General features: G+C 33.4%; 1 protein-coding gene across 8 annotated transcripts in view; it reads left to right on the plus strand.

Annotated features, from left to right (window-relative positions):
- LOC138326489 (neuron navigator 2-like) overlaps positions 1–12,882 on the plus strand; it is a 458,029-nt gene that overhangs the window by 321,364 nt on the left and 123,783 nt on the right. Inside the window, exon 1 of one of the 8 annotated variants that reach the window (XM_069272624.1) lies at positions 9,733–9,896. The exons of the other annotated variants lie outside the window; for them this stretch is intronic. Within the exon in view, the coding sequence (XP_069128725.1) occupies positions 9,869–9,896 (28 nt within the window). The 5' untranslated portion in view covers positions 9,733–9,868. Of the gene's footprint in view, positions 1–9,732; positions 9,897–12,882 lie in introns of those variants that run through there. 8 annotated transcript variants of the gene reach the window in all.

Raw genomic sequence — 12,882 nt, forward strand, 5'->3', positions numbered from 1 at the left:
ATATAACACTAGTGGTAAGGGGGAAAGTATAGGCTTTCTCCTGTAGCCTGCAGGAGAAATCAGCGTTTAATAGCCCTGTATTTATTTCAGTGGACATTAGAGAAAACAGAAGAGCCATTGTATATATATTTATAGTCTACTCGATTATTTACTTGAATTGTTATTAATAACATTTAAGTATCTGGGGAAGATTTCATTTAACAAATTACCTTCCCCGCAGGGCCAGATTGATGGATATCAAAATGTGGGTTTATTTTTAACATAAATATCTGATGGATGGGATTAAACACAAACTCAGCTGTAGTCAGGGCTATACATTAAAACTTTGAATGTCAGCCGGATGGATGGATCAAACAAGTTTCTGGTCAGCAGAAAAGTATATACTCTTTTGTTGTAATTGTGTTTAATATTTTGATTTATGAATCTGTGGGAAAAGCAGAAGCATGGATTTTGAAGTGTACTTTAAAAGACTCTCTATAATTAATTCATTCTGGAGCTGTCACAATTAATAATAGGCTGTGTTTAATGACATGGGGTATTATATGCCTATATAGACCGACATTTTATCTATAGACCCCATGCAAGGTCGATAACCTATATTCAATCTCATGGGAGCTGAATTTTATAATCATTGTGAATGATTGCAAAGGATCTTTACGGAAATTACAAGCTTTACGGCTCCTGTAATTTGGGGTACGACATCCATGAACTGGATTCTCTCTCAAGATAATTGGAAAAAGACGTGACCCTACTACTAGCCGAAAGTGACCCTTCTTTTTTTTCTGCTGGACTGAACCTCTTGGAGAACATAACAATTGAATCGTGCCAGCTGTATCGGCTGAGTTCTCGTCTCTCAGCTGTCGCTGGTGGTGAAACTCCGACAGCTCTGAAGCCCGCTAGCTACAACAGTGTAACTGTGTCAATTTGAAAATCAATGTGTGTGTTTTTCTATTTTATTTTTTTTTCTAACATGAGGTCTGTGATCATTTAGAGGCGAAGTTCCATTGAGATGGAAAGCTAATGATCGGGTATAAAGTTGTCGCTTCACCGAGCAAGTGTATACACATTGTACTCCAGGCTAGTAAAGTCAGTGTTGATGGTGAGGTCTACCAGAGAAACATTGTTAGGGTCACGCTATGGATGAGGATGCTGTGTAAGGCAACATAAACAACGATATCTCATCTCTGTTCATCAAATTGTGTGATAGGATTGTGTTTGGGATATATACCTTTATTTCTCCAGGATGGATATTTATTTATGAACCGTTACAAAATGGATTTTATCTAATTCTGCAGATTTGAGGTATGTATCGTATATATGATGTTCAGGTAATGTTAGCCAATGCTCAGCTTGAAGGCAGGTTAGAAAGAGACGAAAGACGATTGTCAGTCTACTTAGAGAACTTTATGTTTCAAAATTCAAAACAAAACCGAGATTGATTTTACTCTCATTTAACCATTCAATATTAGTAATTTATGGTTGCAATGAATTATGTGTTTGAGGAAAAGATGTCTTTGAAATGGCCATCGTTTTGTGAATTAGGACAAAAATTGTTAATTGACGACCAAAGTTATGTAGATATAAAAAGCTCCTTTTCTAAGATGTTCATTTATACCTTTTTTATTAAGAAATTCAAAGCTAGCCCTGAGAAGCTTTTAGCTTGGCTGCGATATGTACACATGTACATAGACTTGACATGGCCTATGTTGGTAGTTAGTTACATGTAAATGTCACTCTGTCAGTCAGCTGAAATGGAACACAGGTGTCATATCAATGTTCATTTCATATTTATAGGGATACACACATTGTCAGCTAACATGTCCTTACTATGAGAATCATACAGTATTAATTATATCTACAATTTATCTAGGGGTCAACAGTTGGCATCAACTGTAGTTAGAGGTCTCTTTGGCATCAACTCTATAGGTAACTAGGGTTTATTTGGCATCACCTATCTATAGGTAACTAGGGTCTCTTATTGGCATCAACTCTATAAGTAACAAGGGTCTCTTATTTGGCATCAACTATCAATAGGTTACTAGGGTCTCTTCTTTGGCATCAACTCTCTATAAGTAACTAGGGTCTCTTATTTGGTATCAACTATCAATAGGTAACTAGGGTCTATTCTTTGGCATCAACTCTCTATAGGGAACTGGGGTCTCTTGGCGTCAACTCTATAGGTAACTAGGGTCTCTTCTTTGGCATCAACTCTCTATAGGTAACTAGGGTCTCTTCTTTGGCATCAACTCTATAGGTAACTAGGGTCTCTTCTTTGGCATCAACTCTCTATAGGTAACTAGGGTCTCTTATTTGGCATCAACTATATATAGGTAACTAGGGTCTCTTCTTTGGCATCAACTATCTTTATGTGACTAGGGTCTCTTCTTTGGCATCAACTGTATTTATTTAGGTAACTTAACGGGCCCTTGGCATCAACTATCTATTGGTAATTTGGGTTCCCTTTGGCATCAACTGTATACACCTACATAACTTAAGGTATCAAAACCAAAACACACACAATTACCTTACCCTTTTAATACTTTTATGTACAGGGGAGACTCTCCTAAAATGACCTTAGCTGTTAATAGTACTATAATCATCACCAGCCTACCATTGAGTTAAAGTTATGGTGAAATGTTTTAGATTATAGCTATACTAATTACTCATTGCATATGGAGATTCGGGGAAAACAGCCCCATGTACAGGGAGAGTGTAATTCATTAAATATTGAATACATTAAGGTTGTCATAAATCCCAGTTTTAATGTAGTTCATTGATAAGTATTGATTTATAATGTGTGTAACGCTATCAAACCTGATGTCTGTTTCACTGTCATTGACAGATATGGTGTTTAATATGCACTTTATATAACAACATGATTAGTCAACTTACAAAGGTAGCATTGCAAATTTTGAAGACAATGTATTCTGTAGTAGTATTAATGATTCTTTGGTTTGCAAGTTAACCATGCGTTAACTTCTCAGAGCTGAAGGTCTTCTCTCTATCTTTGTCATGCTAACCACGCTTCTTTACCATCTAACTGCAGGTTCATTTTCTCTTGTCAAAGTGTTAATTAAGCTAACAATACTTTACCATCTTTCTGCAGGTTCAGCCTGGCTTGACTAAATATAATCCTTTGTCAGAATTAAACTAACTATACGTTACATCCTGAAGCTACAGGCTTCCTTCATCAGAGTTAAGCTAACCATACTTGACCTGGCTGTGTTGTCACTGATGGTGTTTATATACTATTGATTATTTACTATAGTGCCTTATTGATCTCTACCAATCCTGTATTGATGTTTCAATCAGACAGATGAGATTTATAAGATGAAAGGGTAACAATATTTATAGCGACATCTTTCCTTACAACATTGACCTTCTTACAATTTTCTATATTAGGCCCAGACACATGGTATTGATTGTGGGACCAGTGCTAAAATAAGTCAACAGTCAGAATGTGCAGGGATGACATCCTAGCAGAAAAGGGACAAAAATAATTGTTACATTTAGATGGATAAAATATGACACTCATTACCTGTTGAAAACCATCTAAACCATTACCTGGCCAATTCTTCCTGCGTAAACACCTAGGTGGAATTGATCAGGACTATGACAGTATATTAATCTATACTAGTGATCAACACTTTCAATCAAGGAAGCAGAATAACTTCATATAATGACAAATCGTTTTGCAAGTACTTTTAAGATTGTGGAGCGAATGGGGTCTCTAATATCCATATACTTGTCAATAGAACAACTTCTATGATAATATGTTTTTGGTCCTCTGAGTAAATGTGAACACCTGTCTATTGTATACCTGTCTATAGTGATCAATTTTCAATAGTGGCCACCTATAGTCTATGATCACCTGTCTATAGTGACTACCTGTCTATAATGGCCATATGACTTTTTATTACCTCTCTAAAGTGATCATATTTCTAATAGTGACTATCTGTGTATTAGGATTATCTGTTTATGGAAACCTATACTGTCTACAGTGGTCACCTGTATAAAATGACCACACGTCTATATATCTCCATCTTTTTCAATGACAATGGTGGCTACTAATCTATCTACACTGTGATCATGTGTATATTGAGGTTACATCTTAAACCTGTCTATAGAGATCACTGTCTATTGTGACCACTTGTATATTGGGGCCACACATTAAACCTGTCTACAGAGATTATTGTCTATTATGACTACCTGACAGTATTGAGACCACATTAAACCATCTTATAGAGATCACTGTCTATTGTGACCATGGTTATTATGGTCAAATACCTTAAACCTGTCTATAGAGATCACTGTCTATTGTGACCACCTGTATATTAGGCCCATGCATTAAACTTGTCTACAGAGACCAATGTCTATTATGACCACTTGTGTATTAGGCCAATGCATTTAACCTGTCTTTAGATAACACTGTCTATTATGACCACCTGTGTATTGGGGCCATACCTTAAACCTGTCCTTAGAGAACACTGTGTATTGGGGCCATACCTTAAACATGTCTTTAGAGAACACTGTGTATTGGGGCCATACCTTAAACCTGTCTATAGAGACCATTGTCTATTATGATCACCTGTGTATTTGGGCCATACCTTAAACCTGTCTATAGAGACCATTGTCTATTGTGATGACCTGTATATTGGGACCACACATTTAACCTGCCCATATAGACCACTGTCTATTGTGATGACCTGTATATTGGGACCACACATTTAACCTGCCCATATAGACCACTGTCTATTGTGACCACCTGTGTATTGGGACCACACATTAAATCTGTCTAGAGATCACTTTTTATTGTGATGACCTGCATATTGGGACCACACATTAAACCTGTCTATAGAGACCATTGTGTATTACGACCACCTGTGTTTTGGGACCATACCTTAAACCTGTCTATTGTGATCACCTTTGTAATAAGGTAAGACCTTGCTATAACCTTAACAATACATTAATGGATGGCAATGTTTACCATTCTGTGACCCCCATACGACTTTCCCATTAAGCCAGATAGATCAACAATAGAGAAACCTATCCTTATAGCTTTTCTGAGCAAAGGTCTTAGCCACTCACAGACGATCTGTTTGTTATCAGCTTAGGGTATAATCATTGTATATACCTGTATCAATTAAAAGTTAATCCACAAACATCCAACACGTTCCTACATAGAGCTTTCTGTGGTTAGGGTGGCCTCTTTCAGGTCAGGTATTTCTGATTAAGTCTGCAAAATCTTCTGAAGATGAAATTATGTGATGAGTAATCTCCCCTTTGATCAAAGCAAAAGAAGAATGGTAAAAAATTACAAAAGAATGTATTTCAATTTTTTGTCGTGATCAAAGGTATTATTGAAATAAGTAAAGAATAATGTCAGAATTTTTCATAAATAATACACTTGCGTAATCTTTGATAACGTGTGATAGCTTAACTGTATACATACATGGTTAGATAATGTTTATGCCTTAAAGGGTCAAGCATTTAGACACTATATAGATTGTCCACTAAGTAACTGACCATTTGAGTCAGAAGTTTTTATCAGTAAAGCAATCTTACTGACCATTGCAGTGTCATACTGACCTCCACCGCTCACTTAAGTCAATTAAGAATGTTTGGCTTGAATTGGTCAAAACAAATAAGAAAGTGTTCTGGTGGTCAATACCATTGGTCAGTATTTGCTCTATAATTTTAAACACCTGGCTGAAATGAAATGTGTAGTTTATTGTGACCAACTCTCAAAGCCAGCTAGGTCATAAACACTTAAACACTGACCTCAGAACTGGTCATTTGGACCATGATTGGATATAAATGACCAACAATGGTTTCTTCCTTTAGCTTCTGGTTGTTAACAGAAGATGTAGTGGTCAAGTGATATTGTCCATTCTGTAAGTACTCTCTAATTTAGTCCAATTTTCAATCGACCAATAGGTCACTAAGTACAATTATTGATTTAAAGGCCAACTAACCAAGTGATTGGTTTCTAAGTACCAATGGTCAACATTAATGACCACACGAAATTGACCACTGAGGTAGGTTGAAGGGTCAGTTTGTTGGTGGTCATCAAGATGACACTATAATGCATGTGTTTACAATGGTCAGTTCCTACCATAAACAACTGGACACCATGATAGTGACCGGAGCTGGTCTTTGTTGTACCCCCTGTGCAATTTAACAGTAACCTTATCTGTTCAACACTACTTCAGATCTCCCTGGGTCCTTAGGGATACATTCCCAGCCCCTTGTCCAGACAAAATCTCAACTCCTGGTTCTTGTCTGTCTGAGAACATGTGTCTTGGACATGCTGTGTTTGTTTTCATCTAAATCTAAGATAACCATACTGGACAGAGATACTGACCATCGCTTGACCAGTGAACAACACTGATCTTTACAGTTTCTTTGTTCTGAAGTCAGTTGTTGCTTTATTTATGGGTTTTTAAGCAACTGAGCCAATTTTTCCTGCAGAATATATAGTTTTTGTTTGGTGTTTGAACTCAAATCTGTGAAACTGGATTCCTTAGAGAACAATAGGAATTATGACTGGGATATTTGGGAGTTAAAAGGGTTACTTGATGGTAAGTAAGTCAGATCTGTGTCAACTGATACAGATTTCCTGTTAGGTATATATAGGTTGCTGTACGTATTTTTCCTGTTAGGTATATATAGGTTGCTGTACGTATGCTGAATTCATGTCTGCAACATGGATTTTTTATATATTTTTTTTTTAAATATATGACTGGTTGATTTTGCCCATTATGAAATTGGTTGTGGAATAACTATGCAGGTATATAGAGTACAACTCCATCTACTTTGAAATGTACTTTTCAGCTGTCAATGTGCATGATAGTGACATCTCATTCTGTCACCATTATAATAGAACAGTGGTGGCAATATAGAGGGTAATATCAATATTTGTAAATCATGACTCAGTTAAGCTTACAAGTAAAGCATATATATATATATAATCTGATGGATGCTTCTATATTACGTTTAATATTTAGTATGATTTATATATAGGAGGTTATTATAAATTACATAGCAATTTAGAAAAAAAAATATCTCTTGTGAAATTAACTTTTTTGTTTTTGTATCATACTCATAAATACATGTGAACCTTGAAAACCCAGCCCATCCTAAGAAATGAGCTCACCACTTAGTTGCTACATATACACTTTCCCCAAGCCCCCCCTCCCCTTCCATCATTCTCTCTCTGTAGGCCTCCCACTTAGAAACTCAGTATGATCTCACAGTCAGAATATCAAGGTCAAATTTCCTGACCTAATAAAACTATATTAGATTATGTTAATAGACTGCTGTATATTAGATAATACTAGATAGGGCACTTTACCAGTAATGTACAGTACATTAGGATGTTGGCCTGACATGTTGGCTCCCATGTTGAAACTGATGTTACACACAATTACATCATAATTTTTAGTAGTGTTTTGTTGTTTTAATATACTAACATATTATACCATACATTCTGGAAACATTTTGTAATTTGAATCTATTAATTGTTTTAAGCAAAAATAGATTGAGGACATGAGAGTGTGTGGAAATGATTCTAACTCTGAAAGAGTTGTTCCCCTTTAATGTGTTAAGCTATTCTCGATTCAGTTGTATATATGATAGAAACTATCTGTACATATCCGTTTATAACTGAATTAACTTCATGGTCTATTAGTTAAGCTGAAAAATCAACAAAATGACAATACTTTTAGCCTTTACAGATTTTTTTTTTGTAAAACAGAATGGGTTAATTTTTTTAGGATGATGACAATGTAGTCTGTCGTTATTGAGTCAATCACAGGTGAGAGGCCACGAAACTGATGACAGTTGTCCATGGTCATTTATGTTTTATGGGGCAATGAACTGTATTTAAATGGCATTCATAGTCAATATAGATGCCAACTGGTGTCACCATCATAATGTAACAAATTTCTCTTATCACACTCTTTATCCAACCTCACTGAACTATGATGATGAAGTGGTCAAAAGCGGAGTCAATATCCAATGAAAAGAAATTTTGAAGGAATCAATAGTTTAATGGTGCAATATATTAACATGAATGATAAAATTGATAACGTGATCTGTTTCACGCTGGTGTCCTTTGCGTAGATTTCGGCAGATGTTACAGATTATAGTGGTCATCAATTGTTTGTCGTTTACTGGACCATGAACACAAAGACCTTTATCCCCGCTAATCCTGCGTACACAACATTTGGTGTAGGTCTGATCCCCTAGATGTTGTTAAACTCACAACAGATACAACTCTTTTGTTGTATTTTAGGGCTTGATCACCGACTTCAGATTACATATTTTACATGTGATTTTATGTTTTCTTTCGACACCACATAACCTCAGGTATTACCAAAAAAAAAGAATCATAAATTCATATGAAATGTATGATTTAAATCACGTATCAGAATAAGATAAAAATAATATCTTTGAGGGATCATTATTTGTAAAGGTAAAGAAACTGACTAAATTTTGAATTAACCACTCTCTTGAGGGTCTATAAATACAATTTAAAATTTGAATTCAAACGTATAAAATTTGTTTAATGTCTGTTTTATAATGATGCTGACAAGGTTTTATAACATGGAGCAGATGGTTTGCTACCCAGTCTTTAATTGCGCTTTTACAGCTTCTTTTAGAATAGGAACAGAAGACCATTAAAACTTTCACTAGTAATTTATTTCTTGCTAAAATTAAATGAGATGAACTTAAATGTGTTCATAATAGATATTTAAATTAATCAAATAATTTCAAGGTGTCTGATATCAATTTAATTAATTTCCTGTTATTTTCGTTTACTAAATATATATATGATAAATACATGTATATTTAACCTGTAATTTTAAAAAAGATATGATAAATGTGAACATCAATTGATAAAATATATTTATATATTAATTCAAATCTATTTAATATTATAACCTCATATATATAATTAAGGAATTGCTAAATCATACTTTAAACATGGGACCACCCATTATTATTTAATTTTCATATTTAACATTTTGTATTATAAATTCATTTAAATAATAAACCTGAAATGCATTTTATACATCAGAAAAAATGGTCTTTTTAATGATGGTTTGTCATATCATGATTGTATAAATTAGGTTTCAGACGGGATAAAGAGAAATGTGTCAATTTTACAGCCAGACTAACAAGAAACTTGTCAATTTTATGATGTCATTAAGATGTCCCCACTAAGGGCTAACGGCCCTTATATCTTACCTGTACACTACACAGCCTCTTACCTGTAATTAACATCCTTTACCTGGGTGATTAGAGTAGCCAAGCCACCCACAGGTATATTTTCTTATGAAACAGATTATGATATAAGATAATTCACCTGTATATCATATAATATCTTTCTGATACCCTTTGATGTAGACAGCGAAAAAATGGCTCACCTGCTCGGAGCATTAAAAGTGAAACCTTACCTGTGTAATCTGTGAGCTATGAGATGTTGGAATAAGATAATAGGTACCTGGATATTTGGGGGTATAGTTTACCTGTACGCTGATAAGATAAAGGGGTCTACTCCCATCTTATTAAAACACCTGTTCAAATACAATCATAATGTTTTCTTTGATCTCTACATACCTGTCGTTAGTGTTGGTGAGGAACAGAGGCTAGGATACTGGTCAATTAGTGTGTCCTGAGTTACCTGGAGGGAAGGAGTTAGCTACATCCCTCCAGGTGTAAACATGTACCTGTATAGGGCTGTGATGGGCAGCATGTGTGATAGGAAAATTTGAGAATTTTAAGTGTGACGTTATTTATGAGTTTATAACAAACTCTTTGCACATGTGGTATTACTGTTTCCCAATTTGGATTTTACATCTTAATGATGCCAGCAATAGCAAGATTTACAGGTATTTATGCTAGATATGATAATTGATTGATGTGGCTTCCTTGAATAAAAAAGGTGAAATATGTTTATGATATATTTTTCGTTGATTATAATTCAGACTGCTATGTTTTCTGTTTGTAATAACCTTACCTTTTGAAGTATATATATATGTATACAAATTACAAGACATAAATATAGACTTTGGAATAGCCTTACAGATGGCACAGTTTCATTTTGTAATTATGAGTTTGAAATATTGACTTGGCTTTTTGTGAACTTTTATGTTTATTGTATTATTATACTTTTGGAAACCTTGATTTTATATCTAAATGTTCCAAACTATGTGTAAAACTTCATAATTCCAGATTTCAATGAAAAAACTTCTGTGTCTGGAATTATGAAATTTGGCAGCTACAGATTTTTTATCATGAGAAATTTATACTTTAAAAGTTTGTAATTTGAACTTGAATTATAGAGTGAAAGTTTTGTACACATCTAGTAAATGGAGACATCAAAAGCTAAAGGCCATCATGACTATTTTGACAGGGCAGGTCACCTGAGATTGTACAGGTGTGATATGTATAGGTATCTTACCTGTCATCTCTCTCTCCCTCCCAGGTGTGTTATTTACAGGTACGCTTGTTTACTTTACCTGTCTCTACAAGGAGATATATTGCCCACTATATCTAAGTTATCGTTTAAAGTATTGACCAAAAGAAAGACTTAAACCCATATGAGATATAATGTTATTTAACTTCAGAAATAATGTCAATTGTATATAGATATGCATTAATGTAGTATAAACCTTTAATGTATCTAAATCATCTTGCAAGCCTTCATATGATTTTTTTTATATTGGGCTATAAAAAATGTGTACAAAAAGACTGTTTTAACTGTATAGTCCCTATGTTTTAATTGTAAAATACATAATTGAAATCTATATAACTAGTAATTTTAATTATAAGGTAAAAAAAATTAGATGAAGTTTATAAAATTTCAGCAACTTTTAAATCAATTCTTTAGAAGTAAAAATTTTAGAATGTAGATTTTAATTTTGGGTGTGTGTTACTCTTTGATGATAAATATTTTAGGGTTTCATTTTTTGCAAGAGTTTGTTCCCTTTGATCACACAATTTTCAAAATTTCAATGTATTAAAAAATTGCTTAATTAATGTATGTTAAATCCCCTTTTAAATCAATTCATTATAAAAAAGTTAGTTTCTTTAAATATTTGACAACAATAAAATAATCCTAATGGAGTTTTTGGATGTTATTATAGAGCCTATTTAGGATAATTATAAGCATGGTAATTAAGATTAATTAATTAGGTTTAAAACATTTAAATATTAATACAAAATATGCAGAGATGTTTTTGATTATGGGAATTATGAAGGCGTAATAGTTGGCATACAAGTAATTCGTCAATATCAATCATAATGTCAAATTTTCATTACTTAGGCTTTGTATTAATTAAGTTCACATGTACTCAAAAAGGATAAAATAATGTCAAGGAAAATCAAACTTTGTGCTCTACAATTTACCTGGATATTTTAAGAGAGAATTGTGGGTTTTTTTTTTTTTCCAAAATTTAAATAAAAAAAAAAAGTGTCAGTAAGTTTCATAGTAAGAAAAGATGTATATTTTTCATTTACAGTTAATTCACTTGTAGGTGAACCACAGATTTAAAATTGTTTGGCCTTAAGCAATCAAGTGTTTGTTTAAGAAATGCAATACACCAGACGAAAATTAGTCATTTACTTTTGTGGAGTGTTACACAACCCATAAAAAGTGATACTTAAGTGAGCTATATATCATTAGCTTGTGTATATTATAGAATTACAACAATACTGTATTTATACTAATAAACGTCTTAATCTGTCAAAAATGATACATTTATTGATTGAGTGCACTTTGTGTCATTGTGATAAGAATTTTCTACTTTATAATCATATCTTGTTTGTTTTATGTTGTTATGAAAAAATATAAATAAACAAATAATATCAAATTCAGATTAAATCTGCATGGATATAGAAGAATGATTATTCTTAATTATTGTGCATGCATGGATATACAAAAAGCAACTATGATGAGGATAGTTTTATTTTACGTTCATATTACCATAAATAATGATCATTTTATCATCCAAATATCACTGACTTAATATGAATAACATGAAAATATTTCATGGAGAAATCATCCAACAAGACTGGCATTTCTATTAGATAATTGTAAAACAAGATTGGTACAGTATATTATAGAATTTCCTGTTACATCAGGAGCACTTATTCAGGAGAAACAAACCAGAAAACCTCATGGTTGTATCAACTCGTTATTGACTGGGTTTAATTATGGGATGTCGCCGTACATAATAAACAATTTACCGTTCTGCCTATTTCATATTTCCTGGTTCCAAAATTACTTAACATTTATGGTTAATGTAAAATGTTTTTATGACATAATTTTCCAGTAAATCATCAACATTCTTTGTATAACCATCGAAATGTAAAATGTTATTTATGATGTAAAAAAAAAACTGCGAGGTATTACTAAAAATAGATTGTATGTTTTTTTATGTTGGTCACAAGATTTATAAAATGAATTCTCTCTTCATCAATTTACTAATTAAAAATGTCCATGCAGCAATATCTGTATATTGCAGAGCACAAGTAATCTATAGTGGTCAATATCTGTTCTGAATTAAATGTACATTCCACCCATGAAATGAGGGCAGGGGTGGAGGAGGGCGGGGCATATATAATGTTACCCATGTCGGTCTTGCCCTGGAATCGAATTGTCACTCATTCAAATTTCATAAGGAATTCAAAGGGGCCTTTTTGGCTTTTTTCAATACCTTGTATAAATCCACTTTTGCAAAATATTAACATTTAGATTGAGTAAATTGAATTTATGTAGGTGTGAAATAAAACTCCAAAGTTGTCTGTGACAAAATCAAGGTATATACTGTTTACCATTCCCTATAACGCTAATGTGTATATCTGTCGCATAGT

Source organism: Argopecten irradians, chromosome 1, assembly GCF_041381155.1.
Source record: "Argopecten irradians isolate NY chromosome 1, Ai_NY, whole genome shotgun sequence".
In the NCBI taxonomy this organism is placed as follows: Eukaryota; Metazoa; Mollusca; class Bivalvia; order Pectinida; family Pectinidae; genus Argopecten; species Argopecten irradians.